The 26,834-nt window shown below is 36.0% G+C and overlaps 1 protein-coding gene across 5 annotated transcripts in view; it reads left to right on the forward strand.

The window, feature by feature from the left end:
- osbpl1a (oxysterol binding protein-like 1A) overlaps nucleotides 1-26,834 on the forward strand; it is a 226,803-nt gene that overhangs the window by 190,727 nt on the left and 9,242 nt on the right. For 4 of the 5 annotated variants that reach the window (XM_028803652.2, XM_028803651.2, XM_051928917.1 and 1 more), the window contains 9 exons: nucleotides 3,963-4,060; nucleotides 4,284-4,466; nucleotides 6,471-6,578; nucleotides 7,912-8,001; nucleotides 8,920-9,046; nucleotides 11,838-11,954; nucleotides 17,568-17,691; nucleotides 24,736-24,826; nucleotides 25,467-25,487. In XM_028803652.2, the coding sequence (XP_028659485.1) occupies nucleotides 3,963-4,060; nucleotides 4,284-4,466; nucleotides 6,471-6,578; nucleotides 7,912-8,001; nucleotides 8,920-9,046; nucleotides 11,838-11,954; nucleotides 17,568-17,691; nucleotides 24,736-24,826; nucleotides 25,467-25,487 (959 nt within the window). The remainder of the gene's footprint in view (nucleotides 1-3,962; nucleotides 4,061-4,283; nucleotides 4,467-6,470; nucleotides 6,579-7,911; nucleotides 8,002-8,919; nucleotides 9,047-11,837; nucleotides 11,955-17,567; nucleotides 17,692-24,735; nucleotides 24,827-25,466; nucleotides 25,488-26,834) is intronic. The other variant, XM_051928916.1, reaches the window with a different exon arrangement.

Genomic DNA, 26,834 nt, shown 5'->3' on the forward strand with positions numbered 1-26,834 from the left:
ATACTTATAAATATTATGATATTTTAATGCTTTCATTATTCTGCACATTTACTGAATGTAATGAGGAATATAATGACCTTTTTTGAGTTTATCAAATGAAAAGGTTAATGTTTAACTCAATTTACAAGATATGTACTGTATATAATACTTTATAAGCATATCACAGCCCTCTTCTAGCCAAGCCACGTTTTAAAGTGCTAAAATCACCCTCACATCTTTGCAAAGGAAGATGAAATGACATATTATGATGTATTTTGTGGAGATGACAATGTACTTGATTAAAACATAAAAGATCAAATAGTGCAGCAAGGGACGCAACAGTGGTTCTCAAGGTCAGCCCTCGTGTGAGTGCAGTTTTTCATTCAAACCTAACTCCTACAATAATTAAGCATGCTTTTATTACTCACTTTCTTTTTGTGTGTTAATCCAGAAATTGCAAACTGAATTTGTTAAAGTTGTATAATAATGTAGGAAGATTCCCTTGTGTTATTCAAGAATTAATTAGTGTTTAAGATTTTGCTCTTATTTTTAATATTATTTCCAGGCTGTGGATAGAAAAGGAGACAAGGTGATTAATGGTCATGCCCCCTGATGTCAGGGGGTGGTAGTGCTTACCTTTGGTAAGCTGGGAAGGTGACCCTGTAACATATACATCATCCTTAATAAAAGGACAACTGTCTGTGTGCCCATCTGGGGCTATGATTCTGTTATATGCCATTTGGTGTGAGGTTCACAAAAAAGTACTAAAGATTGTGATACACCATCTGTAGGAATGAAAAATGCAAAGCATTTTGTTGTTACAAATGTTTGTGATGTGCCATCGGTTGCATACATTCCATTTGATTGTGGACTGCAAATATTAATGTTGAATATACTGAGGTCTACATTGATTATTTAGATTCCAACCTGTCTTAGACGGATAGCACAGTTAGTATAATACACAGTTCCATGCAAATGTTTGGACACCCCTGGCCAAATTACATTTTTGTGGGCATTTGAAGTAAAAAAAAAAATAGTAAATACAACTTCGACAGTAAACAAACTAAAACAATTGCATTTTTATGAAAATGTTAATATACAGTTGCAATGTATTTGATAAAATGAAAAAAAGTAAATGTAGTTGTTAAAATGAAAAAAGTAAATGTAGAATTAACATTTTCATAAAAAAATTAATTCTTTGCTAAAGCCCATGTAATATATTAATAATGTATGCGTGTTTGTGTGTGTATATAAATATACCTAGATTTTTAATTTTGTGTTTATTTAAGCTACTGCTTACTAATCAATACATAGATGACTGCAAAATGCTCCCACTTAGCATTCAATATCTTTTGCTCCTCTGTCTGCACCATTCTTTATCAATCATAATATTTCAATACAACTGAGACAGCAAACGGCACAGAGAAATCAAATTTTAAAAGAATAAAATCTCAAAGAATGCTTTAAGAATTTAGCAAAAATACAACTCTGTATAAATTTCTTATACATGTAAATGTGTCACCTTTCTTAATACACTATTATAATTTTCAGGTATGCAAAATCTGTAACATGGATGTCGTAATAATTAATGTAGTGTCAAATTCCTAAACCTTTCCTTTAAAAATGATGGCACACTCAGATTTAAGTGTAAAATGAACCTATGCACATTACCAAGGAATATGATGATATGGTAAGATAAGACCCCATCACTTTACTATGGATTATAGTGGTAGAAAGAGGGTATTATCTTTCAATTTTTATTTTTCACTTTAACAAAACTGAATTTGCTTAACCTAATGTCAGGCTCCATTCTTCTATAGTTCTCCAGTAACAAACCTCATATATCTTAATATTTTATGTTTATGAAAAATACTCAGAACATCACTTTTGATTGGCTGAAATAGTGTGTTGACATGTTCCTTTTACTTACATTGCAAGCAAAATGTGGATTTTTATTTTTAGATAGTAAATGGAAAAGTTCTTTACCAATAAAAATTATAATCTCATGGTTGGAAACATGCTGCTGCTTACATAGTAATACATGTGATGTATGTGTGCTTTGTAGCTCTGAAGCTTATTGGTCATGTGTAAGATTGAACTAACTCATTCCTCTTTAAAGTAGCTGATCTTACAGCTGACTAACTTCTAACTTTCATGAACATCTAGTCAGTCTCCCTCACTTGATGCACATTGTGACAGCAAGCAGGTCAGTTGATATTCAACTTAAAATCTGCAGAGTTTTCAGAGAACTACACTACATTTACTGAGTACAGTATAAGTAAATCTGTTGATCATCACATAGAATGCAGCGTGCACAGATTTCATTGTGAAGCTGCATATTAGGATGATTTTGCTTTGAAAGTATTAAACAGAACAAGAAGATTTCATGCATGCCATATTTTTAGATTCTGCTACTGTTTCTGCCATGATTGAGAACTTGTAGCTTTATAATAGCCTGCACAACAGCATTTTCAAATAGTATTTATGAATGTTTGGTATTAATTAGCAATATGTTTGAAATCTTAAAAAACAGGAGTCATGTTTTCTGCACCACTGCTTTATGTCTGTTGGATATCTCATTGTTAAAAAGCTTGCAGAGAAAATTGTGATCTGCAGCTGTTTTCCTTTAATTATTTTTTTCCTTTACCAGCCTTTATCTTTAATGATAAACTATTTGTGCTGTCAAGGGGATTTTTAAGGCTCATAATGAACAGGATTTATCATTCTGTGAAGATATGCATGATGAAATTTAATATACTCTTATTTAATGAATCTGCTATTAAATTTGCATTCTGCTTACTGTCAGGTTTATGATCACTTTAGAGATTGCTTTGTAAATGAAAGTCCTTCTGTTTTCCCGCAAGAGTTTATTCAGTTTAATTCTAGTTTAATTAATTCTGACTATTAACATTTTACAATTGCAAAAGGCCTTTTTTTCCCATGAAATGCAAAACATTGTTAAAGACCCAAGAAAATTCTAGAAATATTTTGGAATGAACTTAAAGAAAGTTGTAAAACCTTTGTGCTATTATATTTTATTTGAACAAGTAATGCAAAAGAAACCTAATTGTTCCTAAGATTTTCAAATAATCTAGCATATGCATCGTATTAAATCTAGAATATATATAAATTAATATAAATATTTTTACCATGGTGGTTTATATGGCAAGTTAGTTAAATCAATCATGTTTTTTGACATTAGCTCACTGTACTATTTTCATGTGACATTAATAACCCTATAAACCAATAACAGAAATTGTAATCACTTATTTTTGCTGTAACTATGTAGTTAAGAATTTATAATTGTAGAAGTCAGCTATAAATAAAAATGTAAAATAACTGTGATACAGAAACATGATATTTTTAGCCTCCTGTCCAAAAACTCTAGCCTTTCTAAATAATTGTTAAATGTATGCATGTCTATTTGCTTAGAAATATCCTTCATTTAGAAACTGTGTAATCAGTTTGTCCTCTGCGTTTGTTTCAACTTGCTTCCATGAAAATAGTTTCTTTCATTTGATATCATCATGCAGGTCTTTACTACACTAAAGACACAATATCCCTGTGTCACACAGTGTGTGGTTATTGTTTGCACCATCAAGAAACAACAGTGAAGCTGAGCAGCACAGCGACGCTTTATGCAAACAGAAAAGTATTTGTCGCCTCGCCTCATTAAAACAGACACGATTTTTTTGCCACTGAATTTAAACAGAATATTCTTTGGAAATTTTTCAGTTTGCCTTCAGTAAAGCTTCATAGTATCATTCAATAAGACCTCATTCTGCCCCTCTAAATGCTAGACTGTCAGCTGAATTGAAGCCATCATACTGGAAGCTTAGTGCATTCGTCTGTAGCTGCCTTGCCTAATTAAATTAAACTTCATATTGCAAAAATCTGTGATAAATAAATGAGCATGCTTATGTTTTTAATTCTTTTCAACAGTAAACATATTTTTATGTTTTCATTCTCATATTTGTATGCAGTGTGTTGCAGCATTTGCAGTGTCTGCTGTTGCCTCGCAATGGGAAAGAACGGGTAAACCTTTCAACCCTCTTCTGGGGGAAACCTATGAGCTTGTAAGGTATGAACAACTTCAGTTATTAGGATTGGTTTATGTAGCTTTAAACAAAGCATTGTATTTCTTATCTTTTATTGTGGTTATTTTTTTTTTCTGTTTAATGTTAACTTTTAGCATTTAAATTTCAGTATTCATTTTCCTATACATAGTATATATTTATCACTTTCTAAAATTATGTTCCCTGTTACCATTTATCTTTGTCTCCCCAAATTTGTTTTGCATTTAGGGAAGATTTAGGATTCAGATTAATATCGGAACAGGTCAGTCACCATCCTCCAGTCAGTGCTTTTCATGCAGAAGGACTGAAGAATGACTTTGTCTTCCATGGGTCAATTTATCCGAAACTTAAATTTTGGGGGAAAAGTGTAGAAGCGGAGCCCAAAGGAATAATAACACTAGAGCTTCTAAAGTAAGTTTACATTAATGTATGTGACTAAAAGGAGTGCAGATTTAAATTTGTTGTATAGACTTGCAGACGTGGTACCAACCCTAACACCCAGTGTGATCTCATGTATTATAATGGCTACTAATGGCTCTCCTATGGAACTTAAGACTGCCTTATGCCAACTTGAGTACCCCTCCCCTCACAATACTCACACACCAACATATGCGTTTCAGACATCCAGAAAACTAATTTTGAATGTGAGCAAATGGCAGTTTGGTGCATGTCACACAATGTCATTTAAAGCAACCCATCTAGTGAATGCTGGTGAGTCTCCGGCTGTAAGACAGGTATTAAACATGAAAATCCTGCCTGACAAGTAGTGGATTTATTTATATATGTGTGTATTCTGTGTTTATGTATTATGTATACACACAGTAATATGTACTGTATGTATGTAAAGAGTGTCTTTACACTGTATGTTAATAAATGTTGTGTAAAACTTTTTAAAAGTTTTGCCTGTACTGTCTTCTCTTCTGGTGGTAATAATGTGTTTTCATTTTACATTAGCAAGTCTGATTTTTGAAGAATATTTGCTATATATTTATTAGTGTTAACACAATGCTTTAATTTCCTTTATACTTGAAATGCAATATTTATCCACTGCCTGTGAAGGATCATCAACGTAATTCATCTGTCCGGCTCATTCTAATTCACTGGGTGGTTTTATGTCTCCTTTGTGAACCACTGCAACACTTCCATTCTACTTTACTGAATGACAGTGTCTTATTCATGACCTATACACTGAAAATCCCATCTGATAAATTATTCTAGACATGTCATCCAACATACCATAAATATTTGCTCTATTAGAGTTTTACCTTTATTGCAAAGATTTTTGTCTATTTTTAATATAACCTCGCGTGTGTATAGATGCAGCCGTAAAAAAGGCGTGGTTCAGCCTCAGCTCACAGTATTTCACATGCGAGCTACTGTGTTACATGTTTGGCAAACAAAAATGACCCAAAAGTGGCGCTCCTGATGCGTCGTTTGTTAATGATAAGATTGCTTCATTTAGTCTCTCACTGTACACTGTCTATTTTAATAGAGATTTTACAGCCACTAGGTCACTTGCTATGGTTATTTTAGGTGGAAGTGTATACTTGATTATACTCCATAAAATGTTATCATATTTTACACTTTTTCTGTGTTTATCACAGTAGAAAAACAATTACTTTCTAGAAACAACTTTATAGGAAATATAATATGGAATTGCCAAACTAAAGAATATTTATAAGGATCTAAATATTGTATATGTGCTGACAGTGTTGCTTGCTACTAAAAGTATTACTATAATCTATATAATGAGGACTTGTAATGGAAAAAGTAAACTAACAAAATGTATGGATAGATGCACAATGATTTCACTTAGTGCAATACATTCTGTTTTTTTGTTTTTATTATAAATCTGGTACACGTATTTGTGTCCTTATCCACGTTATTGAAAAATACATTTTAGCATAGAAATATATATAAAATGTATAAACCACATCCTTTTTAATAGAAAAATTAAGTATAGCAGAATAAATCAGAAAAAATCATAATTATTAATTAAGTAAGCAAATGTAATCAACGTATTTTGTTATTTTCATACTTTAAAGCATGACTAGTGTTATGTACGCCGACAATTTATAATTATATTTCTGTTTTTAAACTTGCTCCAGTTCTTTCAGCAGTGCTATACCAGAAATCTGAAGCTAATGCAGGATTTGAATTTGCACAATAAAGAATATGATTAAGTCAGACATCTTCTACCATGTCAAAGCCTACGGTGGAGACTGGTATTATTAAATGAAGATTAAATTAAGTACTGTTTTTTATTTTTAAACAATTTCTTTGCATTAAAGTATTCTTAAGGGGTGTTTTCTGCTAAGAGAGCTTTGTGGACTAAATTATTTATGGTATTTTTCACACTTTAGAATAAGTCTCTAATCAGTTTACTGCATAAATACTGATTTCCTTATTTTACAGACACAATGAATCATATACCTGGACAAACCCCACTTGCTGTGTTCATAATATCATTGTTGGCAAATTGTGGATAGAACAGTATGGAAATGTAGAAATCACCAACCACAAGTAAGTTGAGATTTGTTATATACTGTAGTTTTATTTTTATTCTCCAGAGATAAGTTAACATCAGAGTATAAATTTCAGGCTCAAAGGTGGTATCAGGTGTGTGGTAGTTTTAGAAATTTAGTGTGGTCTGACCGCAGTCTTGATGCACATACAGTATTACACAAAACATATAGTAAGTAATAAAACGTTATGTTATCCCACTAGCAAATACCAGTGGTATTGTTTTAGATAGCAGCTTATAGTACTCTGTATTTGTTCATCCAGAACTATTCTGTATTTATAATGACTCTCAGAGAGAAATAAAACACTCAATGTACTCTGTTTAATTTATAATCTTTAAGTTTATTAAAAGTAGAAACATTACAATTTTTAATAGTCTTGCTAAATACTACTTTCATAGAATTTTCTATGTTTTATGTAGAATGCCATTAATTTGCATATTTTGTTTTAGATGGATTGGGCACAAGGCAGGATTTAGACTTGATCTCGATGGTAATTCATTGCAGGGCATACTTAAGGACACTTAAGTAACATTCAAATATTGGCATGTATATGGGAGAATGTGCAAACTCCATAGAGACCAAGACAGGGCTGAGATTCAAACTCAGATCCTTGGAGCCTTGTGAAAAAAAGAAATAACCAATTTAACACCACCATGTCCCAAACAGGACTTTGTATAACTTAAAAAAAAATAATAGTAACATAAAGTTAGTTCTACATGTGGTAGTAGTCATGTTTCAAGGGTGACAAACAGTAGAAATTAAATATGGACATGATATTGTGAGAAGGAATGGAATGTTGTGATAATGAATGGTATTTCCCCACTTTCAGATGAAAAGGACAAAAGCAGTCTGAGAAATGGTTTGGGGGGTTTTGTGTTTGTGGCTTTTTTTTTTCTTTCAGAAACAGCACTCAAATACATGTATATTTTAAATGCAGATAATTTCAGTAGTATTGTTGTGTCATTGAAAACCGAGTATTATTTTAAAAACACATCATGTTACAAAAGCAAGAAAATGATAAAAAAAAAGTATTTGTATATGCAAGAAAGAAATAATTTATTTACATTTCCTAAGTCTAGTATTTGTAGATAGAAACAGCAAATAAAAAGTGTTCTGGTTTACAAAGTAACATTAGGCTTTACACTATCATTGATTAGGAAAGTCCTCCATTTGCCTGTGGTTGTTGGCATGTTTCACTGTGCCTTATAAATTGGTGCTTCTGTAGCAGAGCTATTGAAAAGCACCGTCTTGTATTATTGTAGTAAAGTTGCTGTTTTCACATATTTTTTTCTGCTTGGCTTTATATTTAAAATATGTATTTTTCTTCATAGAACAGGGGAAAGGTGCTGTCTGAGCTTTAAACCCTGTGGTCTTTTTGGAAAAGAATTACACAAAGTTGAAGGTTATATTCTTGACAAAAAGTAAGAAAACCCTTTTTAGTTCCTATAAGACTGTCAAATGTTTTCATTTATGCAGTTATTTATATTTCAGTTTTCATCATGCCATGTGTATTTACCAAGTGAAGGTTACATAAGCAGCACATTATTAAAAAAAAAAAAGAGAGAAAAATTGCTTTAGCTCAGTGATTTATATTCATTCTGTGTGTCTAGGTATGAATTTGAACTTTAAGTTGTCTTGTATTAAAGATTAAATATTTGTCGTCTTCACTGTTTTTCTCAAATTTTGAACCTTGCAATACTGAAATAAGTTCATACTTATTCACTATTGAAATAAGTTGTTTTTTAGATATTCTGTAATACAATTTTACTTTCAAATTGAAATATAAAATATTGAAGAAGCAGCTTCCCGAGTACATAAACTCTTGTTCTCTTGTGCCGTTCTATATCATGTTTATAATTTAATAAAATTCTAGCAATAGCTATAAATAGAATTCACCATCATCTAGCTATTGAGCTTTGTGTGTGTTGCATTTAGATAGATAGATAGAATTTACGCAGAGAACTTAACATTTTCTATTCAACATGTCAGAATATTTTGATAGAACCAACTTGGTAATGCTGTTGTGTTCTACTCAAACAGCAATATGTGTGAAAATAATAAACCTTTCAGTAGTTTAGATTTGTGTTTAATAGACAAAGAATTACTACAAAAAGGAAAAACGTTTAGTGTATTGATAGGGTAATTGTGTTTCCCAGAGAGTTCATGTTATACTTTTTGCTTTGTTAACTGAAAAACAGTGCAAGTTTTAACCAAAGATATTTAGCAACTTAATAGTTTTAATTAAGACAGAATTGTGTTTTTGTATCTTTTTAACACACCACATTGATTTATTTACAGTCATTGACTTAACCTAGAATTATTTTGTTTATTGCTTAAAGTAAAAAGAAGCTTTGTGCACTTTATGGAAAGTGGACAGAGTGCTTATACACAGTGGACTCAGGAGTCTTTGATGAACATAAGAAGAACGACAAGAGAAATGCAGATGAGAAGAAGATTAACAAAGCAGTACGTATAACAACTGAACTTAAAATCTATTTTTTAAGTCATTCTTTTAGTTCCTTTCCTTATCAAGCACGGTAACTCTTTAAAGTATCTTTTTTACATGAACTATAGGGTGGCACAGTGATGCAGTGGTAGTGCTGCAGCCATGCATGCAGCAAGGAGACTGGGCTTGGATTACCAATACTAAATTAGGGTATAGACAATAGATGGATGGATGAACTACTGTATACTCCATATTGTGATATTAAGAAAAACTGTGAAATTGTTCCATCATGTACAACACTTTGATACACCACTTCCAGTGCAGGTGGTTCTTCAGTCGCACATGATACTCAGTAACAGGTTATCTTTATTCAGCACAATAAACCATGGTGGAGAGGTAAAGTGTAGTGTGCAAAATTAAGCCATTCAGACATTTTTTTTCCTAAACAAATATGTATAATTTAATGGGGATGTGGGTGGACGAGCAACTTCACTGTGGCCTTCCACACCCACAAGACAACGGGTAACCCATGCATGCACAGATCTAAGTAGATCACATGAAGATCTCCCCTTGACTCTGACCTATACCTCTTTCCATTAAGTACCAAAATCATTCTCCTCCTCTTCTCATTTCCATCATCCTGCACACCCGTTGGCCTCTTTTTTTTCTCTCTCATTACTGAGGTTTTTCTTTCTCTGCTATATTGGAATCCCTGCACCATGCACCCACCATTTATGCAGGACTTTGCACACCTTAGCCTGTCCTGTCCATGTGATTCTGTTTCTCTCTACCAGGGTCCTACTGGACTATTCTCTGATGTATGCCATTGTCATGCTATATTTGCCCCCAGCAATCTCTTGCCTTCTGTGTTTGGCCCAGCTATTTGAAATGATTGTAGAAGTTAATGTGAATTTAAGCATTAGAGAATAAGCACATTTACACAGAATTAACATTAAATAACAACCTAAATAATCTTTTTTAATATTCTGCCAACATGTTTAGTTTCTAGCAACATATATATATATATATATAAAGTAAAATAAGGAAAAATATATAGTGTTTCAGACTAAATTCTTATTAGCCTAAATGGTTCTGGATAGCAGTTTTAACATGACAGCTCTGCTGTTTTAAGCAATGGGAATATACCCTAGGTTCTTGTCTATAAGCCGGACTCATGTATAAGCCGGAGACCAAAAATCATACGAATTTTTAAAATAAAATCGTATCATAGATAAGCCGGACTCATGGATAAGCCGAACGTACTATAACCTATAACTAATAGAAGGGAGGGAGGTCAGTGGTCTCACTCTCTCCCCCCTTAAAGAAATTAAATGGGTGCGAGTGTGAGATATTGGCGTCTCTCTCACTCCCCGCATGGCATGGTTGGAGCGGCCGGAGCGCGTTCTTTCTGCTCTGGGCGTCGCTGAGTCAACACGCGCGCGTAGCGGTCATTTAAATTGTGATTTTATATGTAAGCATATTTAAATATATATCGCGGATTTTTTGCTGGTTCGCGGATTTCTGCAGACAATGGGTCTTTTAATTTCTGGTACATGCTTCCTCAGTTGGTTTGCCCAGTTGATTTCATACAAGGGACGCTATTGGCAGATGGCTGAGAAGCTAGATTGCTTACTTTTCTGTCTCTCTTGCGCTGACTATCTGTGATCCTGACGTATGGGGATTGAGCAGGGGGGCTGTTCGCACACCTAGACGATATGGACGCTCGTCTAAAAATGCTGAAAGATTATCTTCACGTTGCTATCTTTTGTAAAGCTGATTCCTGAAAAGACATGCTGCACAGTGCTTCGCATACTTAAAAGCTCGAAGGGCACGTATTGATTTTTGACTGAAAAACAAACTCTCTCTCTGTGTCTCTCTCTCTCTCTCTCTCTCTCTTCCTGCTCCTGACGGAGGGGGGTGTGAGCTGCCGCCTTCAACAGCTTTGTGCCGCGGTGCTTCGCATACCTAAAAGCCAAACAGCACCACTGATTTGTTTGCTAGAGATTGTTTTCTCTATCTATGTGACATTCTGTGCTCCTGACACACACACCTTTGAAGAGGAAGATATGTTTGCACTCTTTTAATTGTGAGACAGAACTGTCATCTCTGTCTTGTCATGGAGCACAGTTTAAACTTTTGAAAAAGAGACAAATGTTTGTTTGCAGTGTTTGAATAACGTTCCTGTCTCTCTACAACCTCCTGTGTTTCTGCGCAAATCTGTGACCCAAGCATGACAATATAAAAATAACCATATAAACATATCGCGGATTTTCTTATTTCGCGGGTGGCTCTGGAACGCAACCCCCGCGATGGAGGAGGGATTACTGTATAAGCCGGATTTATGTATAAGCCGATATTCTATTTTTTCATTTTCACAACTTTTTTCCTTAGATAAGCCGCGGCTTATAGACAAGAACTTAGGGTAATACTAAATTACAGATGCTCATTCCTAATAATGAACACTTGATATGTCTATGGGTATCTTTTATATTCCCCTGAGAATACAGGACCAGAAAAGGCAGTCATTTTCACTAGACAGCGGCCCTCTTGACCTGGGTTTACTCAGCTATCCATCTGATCCTCCTGTCCTTTTTTACGTACTTCTTACAAGTCACCTGCTGAAAAAAGAGCACAATCTTCTCTGCAACACCCTGAGTTTTTAGTTCCCTATTTCTATGTGTCCCTAGACCTTACGCCTGTTAACAGATATTGGTAACAGTGCACAATCACTTAAGAAGGTGTGGTGATTAACAAATAATTTACTAATTAAGTGTATTTAATTTGATTTTGAACTGTTTGTATGTTTTAAAGACAACAAGCTCTGAAGAACCTGATGAAATGCCAATGCCAGATGCTGAAACTGTTCAAGTAATTCCAGGGAGTCGACTTCTGTGGAGGATTGCACCTAGACCACCAAATTCCTCCCAGGTATTAATATGTTGATTTAGTTTCTGAATATTTTCTCATTTTACCAACGCACAAATGAAAGGGTTCATAGATTTAGATATCATTATAGAGTTAATGGAATATGCAGTAAAGCCATATCTTCATAATCTTGAATTAGTATTAGACTGATCAGATCGCCTGAGGATGTAGAGCACAATGATTAAGATGGGATCCTTCTCTCTGTCTTGTCAGCTAGTCTCTGGTTCCCAACCCAGCAGCCCAGGGCCTTAGGCAACAGCAGCATTCATTGCATCATATACTAAAAAACAGCATGTCCTAAAAGTAGTGGGACATTAGTTAGCTATTATTTTGCAGAATGGATATTCCAAGTGAGACGTAATGCTGTCTTTAGCTACAGTAGAAAGGTGCATTTTAAGACTTTGCATCCTCTTCTCAAAACAAAAACTGTATTGTATCAATCAGACAAAATCATAATGTCAAGTGATGGTGGCTCAAGTATATCAGACATACATGTGTATTTAACTATCGTCTGAGGTTGGGGAGCAGGTATGATCTATACCCTCATTACATATAAAACCAATTTCGTATCCAGTTCTAAGGACTTACTGAAGTTTTGTGGTTATAACATGGGAAAGGCGCATTATAAATACAATTTATTATTATTATAACATCTTGCTAGACATGGATAGTAATGCAGCTGGAAATACATTATGAGTTCGTTTATCAATCCCTATTACAGCATTCATTGAAGGGCAAACAACTCACTGAAGACATCTCAGCCTATGGAGAGATCATTAAACATTGTTTCTTCTTGATCAAATCACGTGCCCTGAATTAGATATGTAACATTACATTATTCACTAACAAGCAGTTCTGTAAGTTGTTTATCAACCATTACAAACAAACAATTTGTAGATGTTAACATAAGACCTATCAAGGAACCTTTAGTTTCATTAAAAGCAATGTGAAGGGACTTCTTTCATTTGCATCCCGCATGTGAAAATGTAAAGAGAATTACTATGCTTGAAACAAAGCAATGTCACTCAGTCACACGTTGAATTTAGGCTTGCAGTGACTAAAACGTCTTTAAGTAGTGCACATCTATCTTTGTAAGGTGCTTTACAAACCTTTGCTTATCACATTTGACAGCAGATGGATGTTTGCAAGAATACATCGTCAATATATTAGAAGAGAATAGAAGTCATCTAAAAAATGTTAATATCTATTTGCACACGGTTTAAACATCTTACAGATGCCATGCAGGGGGCATTGAACCTGACCTCTTCCCCCTCAGTGGGGAATTACAACATTTTGTGCCTGATTTTGGTCTTTTGCGTTTTGTTATGTGGTGAATCCCTCTTTCTCTTAGTTGCTTTCATTTGGATTCTACTCTTTTCAAACATCCACCTTAATAAAAGGACAAGTGTCTGTGTACCTGTGTGTCTTTTCAGTTGCTTGGGTTTGGAAGTAAAATTAAAAAATTGGAAAAACATGTAGAAGAAGAGTCAAAAAATCAAAAATGATGATAAAAATATCAAATAAGGTTCTAAAATAAAAAATTGGTCTTATCAACCATGTCTGTTGTCCAATGTTATATGCTGGCAACAGCAGCATAGTAGCAATTTTCTTGCACCTTTTTGGGCCACATGAACAAGATTTATAGCTGTCATGCTATTGACTGAAAACTTTGCATGGTTTGCATTGTTTGAGTGAAAAATACTGATAAATCGACTCAGGAAAACCAAAGCCCCAACACGTCTAGGTAGGCTAGAGTTGTTAAACCAGGCCAAAACAATAGCAACCTTCGCCACATTTTCCCTGCAAAACCCTTTGACAGTGATAGTGCACTGCAAAAAATGAAATCTTAACAAGCCAGACAATCTTGAAAAGAAATAATAGATCTTGTTTTTTTTATTTTAAGAATAACTGACTTGAGTAGATTTGTATGTGTAAGATATATAATCTCATTTTTAGAAAATTTAACAAGTTAAACTTTCTCACTATATTGGCAGATCATTTTGCTTGATTCTAATACCTTCTTCTTGTTTTTTATTTATTTTTTCTCATTTTTTTCACACTGATTTTTTGCAGTGTGGTCAGTTCAATGAGTGACAGCAAGAGGAAACAATGAAAATGGGTAGCTCAAGCCGCCATGAGGGAAAGGGATATGGTGCATATTATTATTTCAGATCAAATGGACAACCCATGTATCAAATAAAAACTTACTTAGATTTCAACTCATCTTAGATGGATAGCACAGCTAGTAGATGTGTATTTGGATTGGGTCATTTCCTTCAACTATTATTTGGGATAGCTTTTGATGTATGCATTTGCCAAAGGGCTATCTCTGAATAAATCTTGCTTAATGGACGTTTTACAAAATAATTTCCGGTTCAGCAGGGGTTTTATTTCTTTCACCTTAAATGAATAGATTTAATTAATCCTGACCAAAACAACCTTGGAATAGTAGTGAAATGTGGTACTTGTGAACATCTTGATGACCTTAAGTGGCCACTGTCTTGCTTCAGCTGCCTTAAAATGTAAAAAAAATTAACACAAAACGTAGTCGCATCACAGGAAATTCTCTTTGTACTTACGTGTGCCCTAATGTTTTCTTGATTGTGTTTGGCAGCTTTCCCTGTTCTGCTTAGAAAGTCTCTCATCTTAGGTTAGAAACAAATGCATTTTTTGTCTACATTTATAATTTTATTATAGTTTAAGCTTATCCAAGTACATTGATAATGTAGTTAAACATTTTAAATGGCATTTGAACCCATGAGCTCATCTTTTTTTTTTTAAGTTTCCTCATGGCTCCTTGATCATTTGTTCTTTGCTGATAGTGGCATATATTCTCTAATGTTTTATTATTATTATTTATACTCCAGCCTTGTCTGACGTATCTTTGTTGAATGCAAAAATCTGCTCACTCGTAAAAAATATAACGGGATAGAAAATTCTGCAAAAATTGGCATAGATTTCTGTCCCAAAATGTTGTTCTGGAATTCAAAAAATAATTGTCAATAATGTGTTTATCTCTTAAACAAATGGAGCAAAATTTAAAATCAAATGTCTTTTTTTTATCTGACCAGTGGGCACCCTGTAACAAGTTAGTTAGGTAATGTGTTACCTTGAAAAATGTGCCTTTTCTCTGAATAACTCCTTGATTATTTAATTTGTATTTGTTTGCTTCCTTAAAATATTCATATATCTGGTGGATAAAAAATGAATGCATTAGTTATGGCATTTCTACCATGGAATCCTGCTCAGGATTGATACTTCCTTTGTGCCTAACTCTTACCAGGATAAGCTCCAGTCACTACTGTCCTGTTTTGAAATAAGCAGATTAGACAAAGGGATGAGTGAATTATTCACAACCTACTGGCACAAATATTCTCTGCACTATATTAATGCTACATCACCAAATGAAACTCATGTCAAAACCTTATTACACTAGATAAGATGTGCTTAAATGAAATACAATACTAATGCAAATAATTAATAATTGGCCTAATTAGAGGCCAAAAGGGGAAAAAGTATAAAACCTTAAAGTACAGTGATTCTGTTTCACTTCAGATTTTAGCACAGTGACATGGCAGCTTACAGCAGGTTGTCCACAGAAAACAAAACAAAGCTGATGGGCATTGCTTATTTAAGCTACTTGTCATGAATCTTGATTTGGTTTGGTCACTTACTTTAAATATTAACTTTTTTTAAAAGATTCTGGAAATCGGTCAATAAAATGTCTGTCAATGATCTCACCCCTAATAACTATAGAGGCCTCTGAAATAAACATTTTATAATTTGAATAAAGGAGACACAGACAAAATACAATATCTATGCTGGAAGATTTTTAGCCTGAAGTTCAGGTGATCATAATGTTGTCGTCTCCTTCTTCTCTAGCTCATTAACAGTAATAGAAAATATAAAATTCATATTTACATCAGAATCAATAAGAAATAAAGCAGTTATTATTAAATGTTATATGTATAGAAAAAGAAACCAGTAATCTGTACCAATAGTCTTGAGTGAGTAGACAAAGTGAGTGTACAACATAACTTTATAACATGGAAGTAGATTGTAGAATCAAAACCAGCTGTGCCTTTCGGAGGCTCATTCAAAAGACTGTACTGATCAGGTTTAAGTCCAGGCTCATTAGTATATGAAAGTAGGGGGTTCGCCCCCTGCTCGCTTCGCTGACCAATTCCCACCTCCAGCTGCGCTACACGCCAGCAAGTTCGCGTTTCTGCTGCTTACATTGTGAAGAGGGGGACTGAAAGCACCCCAAGAAGACGCGGTCGCTCCTCTGAAACCCCCTCATAAACGGTGATACAATGGGAAACAAATATTTTTATTTTTTTTTAACCTCCTCTTTGCTCGATCAGCTGCTGTCTTGCTGCTGCTGCCGCCTTGCCACGTGATCTGCATCTTGCACGGTGCTTTGAAACATTTAAAAGCCTGTACAGCAGCTGTTCTACTCTTTGTCTTTTATTTCCGGCTCTGGGTGTGGTTAAATCTCTTGGCACAAAGATTCATCTCACGGGATGTGAGTTCTTGATATTTTTTAGTTTATAATTTTAAAACGGAATAAGAATCTGAAAAAGATCGATAAATTCTGAAAAGAATGATACCAAACATATATATGTAGGTTTTAAAATAAGCTCAATTTAAAGCATGACAAAAAAGTCACATAAAATCGTTGCACTTTTAGGCTTAGGATTTTATATATACAGTATAGAGTAGATTAAAGCATTTGAAAATGTGTGATACTAGAATATCAGATTCATTGTGCTTTGTTGTCCCAGTCTTGGTGTGGAATGCAGACTAAATCAAGTCAAACGTATATTCTACATGCATCATCAGCATTTATCTGCTGTCTTCTGGGGTGTAAGAGGATTTCTCCAGTCATAATTAAACAAGGGGGGCTCCGCCCCCTGCTCGCTTTGCTCACCTACCCCCGGCGTTGGGTATCCTGAAATACATTAGTCGAACTCGTTCATCTTGGACCCGTGCCTGCTTTGCTTCCGCAGTTTCAGACGCGAGTTGTAGGCGCCTGCGTTCATTGATCTTATCTAGGTGGGCTCGTGTTTGTATCGTTGAGTTGTATTGTGTTTGAATTCGGTGTAAAGCGTTCAGTGGTTTGTACAATCCCAAGCAGCACATTATTCCTAACTTCACTCCGCAGTAGTGCCACTCACAATATGGCGGTGACGCCTGCGCCTTCCGTAGTAGTGCCACCCACAATATGGCGGTGACGCCTGCGTCTTCCATACGACTTTGCGTGCGGTTTATGAGACGCGTGCTGTACGCGCCTGCGCAGTATGTCTCATGGTCCCATCGCCGTGTACCTGCGTCCATGCCATCCGGTTTACCATTCTCGGTTAGTAATACAGATCTTTTCTTCTTTCCTTAAATTTTATAATAAAAATGCTGCTACATTTCCTACCAGTACTGTGAAGTTCAGTCCTTCCAGTTGGCTTAATTTCTAGTCCCTGTTCTCATTCATTTTTATCTTCTTATTTATACATCATCAGATATTTTAACAAGAGATGTCAATCAGGGAGTCTTCTCATTGATTCTGTAAATCTGCTTTAGAACATTTTCAGTATTTACCTCATTTCTATTTCTTTGTTGTAGATGTACAACTTCACTAGCTTTGCAATGAATTTGAATGAACTGGATAAAGAAATGGAGGGTGTCATCCCTAAAACTGATTGTCGGTTAAGACCAGATATAAGAGCAATGGAAAATGGAAACATAGGTAAAGTGAAAATCTCTATTTCTTAACTAAAGAGTTTCTAATATCAATTAAAATATTTTTTGGAATATAGGAGATCAGTTTTTTAAAATAATGCTGTTTATTGTCTGATATCCTATCCAGTGTTTCAGGCTTAGGGTCAAACCTTGAATTGTGTTTAGCTGAATTGTGTTTAAAGTGTAATTAAGCACGTTTTCCCATGTCATGTGCATATGCAAAATAGACATTTTAATTTCTTTGACATGAACTAAAGTCTGTTCATTCACCCTGTAAACATAATCTATAACTGAGTAGTACATTAGTAATTGTATGTAGAATTGTACATTTAATTAAAAATGTCTACAATGACACACTCAAATGGGTTAAGACACAGTTGCAGATTCAAACCCTTCAGCCAACAAGAATTTCTTCCAAGCACCAAGTTTAACAAAACAAAAAAGTGCATTAACAGAGATCAGGAGCAGAACAAACAAGAACAACTGTCTTAGTTTTGATGTAGTTTTCTCTATGCTATAGACAGCCTATTCCACCATGTTTGTTATCAAGTGCTTTCAAGAAAATATATGAAGCTGTCAAAATTTCAGTCTTTTGCTAATACAGATTTTGGTTTTATAGTTGGTGTACAAGACTGGTCAAGTCTTCATACTTTTGGTTTTGAAATCTGCCTAGTGGAAAAATACTCATTGTTTAGGAGAAACTTTGGCTTCAGTGTGTGAAATACTCCTTGGTAATTGGGGGAGTCCGGTCACTGCTGCCTGAAAACTGAAATCTTACTCTGGTACAAGGGAATAATTAGTAATTTAGCTATAGAGAATCCTATTGGTAAGTAGAAAAATGGCAATCCTACACAGATCCACAGTTATCAGATTTTGTTCTTCTGACTAGCATCACTCAGAACTTGCAGTTTTCATTTGACACATGAACTCAGATGCTGCTTGTACAACATTAAAATGGCTATTTTGTCATGTTACTTGAGGTACTTGTGAGCTATGAATCAATTTGCTACCCTGCCACAAACCAGGGCTGCAGCTCTGATTAGTAAATAGTATTGAAGGCAGAAGCAAGTTATTCTGAGGGTAAAACATTGTTCCAGTGAAACTTTTCAAGGTCTCTATATTGACAGTCTCTGTCACCTTCTGCTATTCAGTGTCACACTCATCAGTATTACTGAGACCAAGGCAAGCACTGATGCCACTGTTTCTTTGTTTATGAAAATCTCTGCCAGATGCGCTTCTCCTACTCGAGCCTGTAGCCCTGCCAGCTGCCTTTCCCCAAATGCCTGTAAAGAGCTCTATGCCAGCTGCTCCAATAATTTATTGCAAACCCAGTGTTTTCCAACATCATCACATTTTTAAATTTATTTTCAGAGACCACTCCAACCCCCATTTTAAATCTGAGGATTTCAGAACGTCTAGATGGTTAATTAGTGGGTCTGCAGAGTACCATTTCATATGATATACTCAAAGAAAGTAATCCATTATAAATTACTAAATTATTTTGGTCAGATTAGGATAGTATTACTTTACTCATTACTTCCTGGAAAAACAGATCACATTACTAATTACTTTTATTTTACTCTCTAAACCCATGCAAATAGATGTGATTTGGGAAGTACAAAGATGACACCCATGTGCCTTTTCAGTGTTTTAATAACAAGCAGCAGTGAAAGTCAATTCAGCATTTAAACAACTACTTTACTTGCATTTTACTTGCATTAGAACTATGTAATTTCTACCAGTGGAGACTTCCAGTTCCAAAAAATAACTTGATAAAAGAATAGTATTAATTAAAAATAAAACTTACTTAACTACTTAAAAACATGCAAATATAGTTTTGGTAAAAATCATTGTAAATGTAATGGCCAGTAGACAGGAGCAGTTATTGGTCGGGATGGACCAGCTGTGTACAGCAGTTATTGTGTAAAACAATCAGTGTGCTCATATCACTGGGTCTCCCCTGTCTCGGTGCTCGTTTAAACTATCAATAAAGGCACTTAATTATCAAAAGGAAAGCATGTATATTTTGTAATTGACTGTGTTGCATGCACTAACAATCAAATCAAGATGCAGTTACATTACTTGTACAAAGACTTCTTCACATTCATGGTAATCTTAAAGAGAAAAGCATGTTGGGATATGGCACAGTATTTTACGACATATGACACTTAAAGAATTTTGATCATGTTGGTTGGATATTGCCAACTTTTTTTACCTCAATAAATGTAATTCTTTATGTGCTCTTTGATCGACTTCTTCTTCTTCTTCTTCTCCTTCTCCTTCTTCTTCTTCTGACTGCTCCCTTTAGGGGAGGCCACAGCGGATAATCTTCTTCCATATCTTTCTGTCCTCTCCATGTTGTTCTGTTATATCCATCACCTGCATGTCCTCTCTCACCACATCCATAAACCTTCTCTTAGGCCTTCCTCTTTTTCTTTTCCCTGGCAGCTCTGTCCTTAACATCCTTCTCCCAATATACTTAGCATCTCTTCTCTGCACATGTCCAAACCAACACAATCTCGCCTATCTGACTTTGTATCCCAACCGTCCAACTTGAGCCGACCCTCTAATGTACTCATTTCTAATCCTATCCATCCTCGTCACACCCAATGCTAATCTTAGCATCTTTAACTCTGCTACCTCCAGCTCTGTCTCCTGCTTTCTGGTCAGTGCCACAGTCTCCATAGCTGGTCTCACTACCGTCCTGTAGACCTTCCCTTTCATTCTTTCTGATACCTGTCTGTCACAAATTACTCCTGACACTCTTCTCCACACATTCCACCCTGCCTATACTCTCTTTTTCACTTCTCTTCCACAATCCCCATTACTTTGTACTGTTGATCCCAAGTATTTAAACTCATCCACCTTCGCCAACTCTACTCCCTGCATGCTCACCATTCCACTGACCTCCCTCTCATTTACACACATATATTCTGTTTTGTTCCTACTGACCTTCATTCCTCTCCTCTCTACAGCATATCTCCACCTCTCCAGGGTCTCCTCAACATGCTCCCCACTACTGTTACACATCACAATGTCATCAGCAAACATCATAGTCCACGGGGATTCCTGTCTAATCTCGTCTGTCAACGTGTCCATCACCATTGAAAATAAGAAAGGGCATAGAGCTGATCCCTGATGTAATGCCACCTCTACCTTGAATGCATTCGTCACTCCTACCGCAGACCTCACCACAGTCACACTTCCCTCGTACATATCCTGTACAACTCGTACGTACTTCTCTGCCACTCCCGACTTCCTCATACAATACCACAGCTCCTATCGAGGCACCCTGTCATATGCTATCTCCAGGTCCAGAAAGACGCAATGCAACTCCTTCTGGCCTTCTCTATACTTCTCCATCAACATCCTGAGAGCAAACATAACATTTGTGGTGCTCTTTCTTGGCATGAAACCATACTACTGCTCATTAATCATCACCTCACTTCTTAACCTAGCTTCCACTATTCTTTCCCATAACTTCATGCTGTGGCTCATCAATTTTATACCCCTGTAGTTACTACAGTCCTGCGCATCCCCTTTATTCTTAAAAATCAGCACCAGTACACTTCTTCTCCACTCCTCAGTCATCCACTCACTTTCAAAAATTACATTAAACAATCTGGTTAAAAACTCCACTGCCATCTCTCCTAAACACTTCCATGCTTCCATAGGTATGTCATCTGGACCAACGGCCTTTCCATTTTTCATCCTCTTCATAGCTGTCCTTACTTCCTCCTTGCTAATCTGTTGCACTTCCTGGTTCACTGTCTCCACATCATCCAACCTTCTCTCTCTCTGTCTCTCTCATTCTTTTCATTCATTAGCCTCTCAAAGTACTCTTTCCATCTGCTCAACACACTCTCCTCGCTTGTGAGTACATTTCCATCTTTATGCTTTATCACCCTAACCTGCTGCACATCTTTCCCAGTTCTGTCTATCTTTCTCCCTCTGTCTAGCCAATCGGTAGAGGTCTTTCTCTCCCTCCTTAGTGTCCAACCTCTCATACAACTCATCATACGCCTTTTCTTTAGCCTTTGCCGCCTTACGCCTTATGTCCTTGTACTCTTGTCTACTTTCTGCATCTCTCTGACTATCCCACTTCTTCTTCTTCACCATACTCTTCCTCTGTATACTCTCCAGTATACTTCTCCATTCCACCACCAGGTTTCCTTTTCCTCCTTCCTCTGTCCAGATGTCACGCCAAGCACCCTTCTTGCTGTCACCCTTACTACATCTTCTGTAGTTGCCCAGCTGTCTGGTAACTCTTCACTGCCACCCAGTGCCTGTCTCGCCTCTTCCCTAAACTCAACCTTGCAGTCTTCCTTTTTCAACTTTCACCATTTGACCCTTGGCTCTGCCCTCACTCTCTTCCTCTTCTTGATCTCCAACGTCATCCTACAGACCACCATCCTATGCTGCTTAACTACACTTTCCCCTGCTACCACTTTACAGTCTTCAATCTCCTTCAGATTGACTCTTCTGCATAGGATGTAATCTACCTGTGTGCATCTTCCTCCACGCTTGTACATCACCCTATGTTCCTCTCTCTTCTTAAAATACGTATTCACCACGGCCATGTCCATCCTTTTGGCAAATCCACTATCATGTGACCTTCTTCATTTCTCTCCTTGAAACCATACCTATCCATCACCTCCTTGTCTCCTCTGTTCCCTTCACCAACATATCCATTGAAATCCACTCCAATCACCACTTTCTGTCACTTGGGTACACTGTTCATCACTTCATCCAACTCACTTCAAAAATCTTCTTTCTCATCCACTTGTGGGGCATATGCACTAACAACATTCATCATCACACCTCCAATTTCCAGCTTCATAATCATTACTCTGTCTGACACTTTTTTCACCTACAAAACACTCTTGACATACTGTTCCTTCAGAATAACTCCTACACCATTTCTCCTCTCATCCACACCATGATGCAACAATATGAATCCACCTTCGATCCACCTGGCCTTACTCCCCTTACATTTAGTCTCTTGCACACACAATTTATCAACCTTCCTTCTCTCCATCATATCTGCTAACTCTCTCCCCTTACCAGTCATACTGCCAACATTCAAAGTTCCAACCCCCAGTTCCACTCTCTTTACCTTCCTCCTCTCCTCCTGCCTCCAGACACGTCTCCCCTCTCTTCTTCTTCTTCGGCCAACAGTAGCCCAATTTCCGCCAGCACCCTGTTGGCTGACGGTACTGGTGGCTGTCATTGTTAACCTGGGGCTCGACGGATCTGGTATGGAAATTTATACAGTTGTCCGCATATTGATTTGGCAAAATTTTACACCGGATGCCCTTCCTGATGTAACCCTCCACATTTATCCGGGACAAAGAGACACACTGGTTTGTGCATCCCCTGTGGCTGGGTTAGCTCTTTGATCAACAAGGAACATAAATATTAATGTAACTGTTCATTCATTTATAAAGTTTCCAGATGCACACCTTGGTTCCCTTGATTCTATTTTCCTTAAACTATAATTAAATTCTCTTTATTGACCATATTCTTCCAATATGGTGTAAAAGTGAACCATTGTTATATTTCACAGTTAAATGTAAGATTGTAAAGTCTTAATAAAAACAAAGTAGATCTCAATGAAATCTCAGACTAAAATGAGCTATCGTGTAATATAAAATAACACACCTCTCTGGTATACATGACAGTGCCGTAAAATTCAATTTCTTCTACAACTGCATGAAACAGTGTGCATGTGCATTGCACATCAGGCAGGGGACGAGATCCAGTAGCTTCACTCGCCTTCTTGAATGTTATGTGAGATGGAATGTCTGACCTTCAGCACGTTTATATATTATTTGCTTAGAAACGAGTAACACAAGTAACAAAATTCTACTTAGACAGTAACTGTAATATGATTACAAAAATTTTCACTGTAATGTGTTACACTATTTTGTACAAGGAAATGTAATCAGGTACAGTAAATGTTACTCAGTACACAGTTGTCTCCAAGTATGTTTCTAATTAATGTTTATCAGCAATCCACAAATCACCATTTTTCCCCAACCATCACTGACATTAAAGTTTCTTTCAGTGGATAAATCACCACATACATGGGAAAGTAACCTCCCTGAATATTTAGAATGGAGTTATCAATATTGCAGCAAGATGCCCAGCTGGCAAGAGGCTGCTGTGGGCAAAGGTACTATTAGGTTGGCACAAGGCACAAGTAGTCTGATTAGACGTCTTCAAAACAAAGAGAAAGCCACACTGCCAGCATGCAAAGGTAGGTAATGCTAGTCCCTACCTTACAATGGTCTAGATTCTGTTACATCATTTCCTTCATTATTTTGTGCTCACTACAATTAGCACTATAGTCATGGAAGAAACTGATGACCAGATTGTTAACTTACTTGGTTAAAAGGTATTTAATTAAAAGCTGTTTACTGTAGTTCAAATAGACAGCATGGTACTGCAGAATGCCTTGTGTACAGATGAGTTCGGGATATACATTAGTTGGAAAAATATCCACTGATTCAGCTCAGTGAAGTCTTCATGTTTCCATGTTCCAGATACAGTAACTTGGAGTATTTCTGTGTCCAACTCATGATAATGTTCTGGTTGTACAATCACCATAAATATAAAGCGTCATACCAATATTGTGTTACACCAACAGAGCATTTTGGATTGTATTTTTTTTTTTTTTTTACTAGATTCCTTGTTTGTGCCCATTGTGGCTTAGTGGTAGGGCAGTGTAGTGTAGTGTAGTGTAGTGTAGGGCTTAAGGCCTCAGACTTCAAACTTCTAAGGTTGTGGGTTCAAATCCTGACATTGACACTGCGTGACCCTGAGCAAGTCACTTCACCTACCTGTGCCCCAAGAAATGAAATGTAACCGATTGTATCTCAGATGTTGTAAGTCACTTTGGATAAAGGCGTTGGCCACATAAATAAATATATATACATTATAATATATATATATATATAAAATATTTGTTGAATATGCCACCAGGGCTTCCTTTCTGTTGGATTGCTTTCTCATTGCTCAAGAAATGTCAGTGTATTACCATCTCTTTTAGATTTAGCAAGTGAAGAAAAAAAAAGATTAGAAGAGAAGCAGAGAGCAGCCCGGAAAAACCGTTCCAAATCTGATGAAGAATGGAAAACTAGGTTAGTATACAATAGTATTAAGAGTATTAAATGTTAATAAATTTGTCCTCTGAAAGGAAATTAAAAAGATTTTGTGTTTTATGGATTCATTTCAAATGTATTTTTCATTTAGATGTTTTATTTTTATTTTATAATATGGCATGTTTATGACTGAGAAATGTATATCAATTCAGGACAAGAATAGTTTTAACTGATAAATGTTTACAGCAACTATTAAGAGTAAACATACATGCTTCTTGTCTAAAGTGAGAAGGGAAATGGAATACTTGATTACTTTGTAATTACATATTTTACACTGCCATATCCAGCTCATTTTTACATCTGTGACTACAATGGAGTCTTCCTAAGAGTTTTTATAACATGAAATGTGCCATTCTGTTTACATTCCATTTCTCAGTATTTTGGCCCCTCAGGTGGCCAGGTTCTCCCTAGCTACAAAAACCCCAGACAGTCCTCTCCGAGCTGCATGACTTGCTTTGCTGTGCCAGCTACCAAGAAGACTGTTGAAATGCACTTTGCATGTCTTGTATTTGTTGTTATATAAACCCGGCTGTTGTATGTACTGTGCTGTTTTGAACAATGCATTTTTCATGTTCTCTGGTAACAATTACCATTTTTCTCCATTTTCTTTCACCCAAAGAAACCCTGCTCTGGGCCCCAGGTTTGGATTTTTGCACCTTGTGCACTGCTTTTGCTTGATGTTTAACTCATTCACTGTGTTCATGTCTGCCACTTTAACACTCTACTAGCAGTAGAACTGTTAAGTTCAACAGATGCATGACTTGCACAGCAGCAGCTTCATAGTGATTCACTGCAGACCTGTGGATTTCACTATTTTAGGAGTGATATCAACATAAAACAAAAATTGTAAACTTTGGTTTCCAATCTGCCTTTAAAAAAAATTGTAAGAAATAAGTAACGTGGATTATCTAAATTTAATAATACAAGTAAATTAATAAAAAGGTGTTAACAACCGTACATTTTTGAAAATTTGCTTTACAGTTTACATTTCTAGGTTTGATTGGAAGCATACCCCGAAAGGGGGCACATTATGGGCCTGATTTATCAAATGGTTCACTTACAGTATCAATGTGAATGCAATTTCCAATTTGTGGAGGCATTAAGTATAATAATCCTGACAAAGACATAAAAGTAAAGAAGTGCATTATGTCACAGGGCATTTTGATACATTGTGTACCAGCATATGCTTACAGTAAGTCCCATGCGGAAGTACAGATTTTTTTGCCACAATCTGTGTTCATTGAGTGCTTTTATAATTTATCATTTCCCTACACGGTGAGACTCTGAAATCAAGTTAAGTTTATTATCATGTATACTCAGTACAATGAAATTCTTAACTTGCATGTCTCCTGAGAACAGTTGACAATAAAACAATACCAACAAAAGACACACAAATAGCAATGTGTAAAATATGTTTTGAAGCAAAGACAAACTGGAACAGTAAGTGGCTGATAAAAGTACTTGAATTACATCAGCTTCTTTTGTTTGACACTCAAGTATATATCTACTGTCTAATAAAAGCTACTATCGAGGTGTGTGGGTCCGATCCCTCCAAGGAATCTGATTGGACAGTTTGGTGACTCGGTGGTGTAGATGATGACACAATATGTTAGCAGCATGAAATTCAGTTCCTGACAGTGACAACTTTGTTTTGTTTTTACAAAAAATAATTTAAAATTGAGCATTTCAGGAACAAGAAGATGAATAATGTACTGTGAGTTGTTAAATATTAATGACACACAGCCTTAGTTACCTTCAAAGATGAGAATTTTTCTCAAAAATACAAATTATGTTTTCACAGCAGGAAATGGGGGCCTACCTAGAATTGATGGCAGACAAAATGTTGACAGGAAGCAAGCAAGGTGCTTTGAAATGACAGCACTCTTTAGGGGAACACAATCAAGAGGGGAAGCATCAGGCAAGAGAGGTTGAGACACACGAAGATACCGAGGAAAGGCTTAGGAGAATATTGAAATTTAATGTAGGA

Source organism: Erpetoichthys calabaricus, chromosome 6 (assembly GCF_900747795.2).
Source record: "Erpetoichthys calabaricus chromosome 6, fErpCal1.3, whole genome shotgun sequence".
NCBI lineage: Eukaryota > Metazoa > Chordata > Cladistia > Polypteriformes > Polypteridae > Erpetoichthys > Erpetoichthys calabaricus.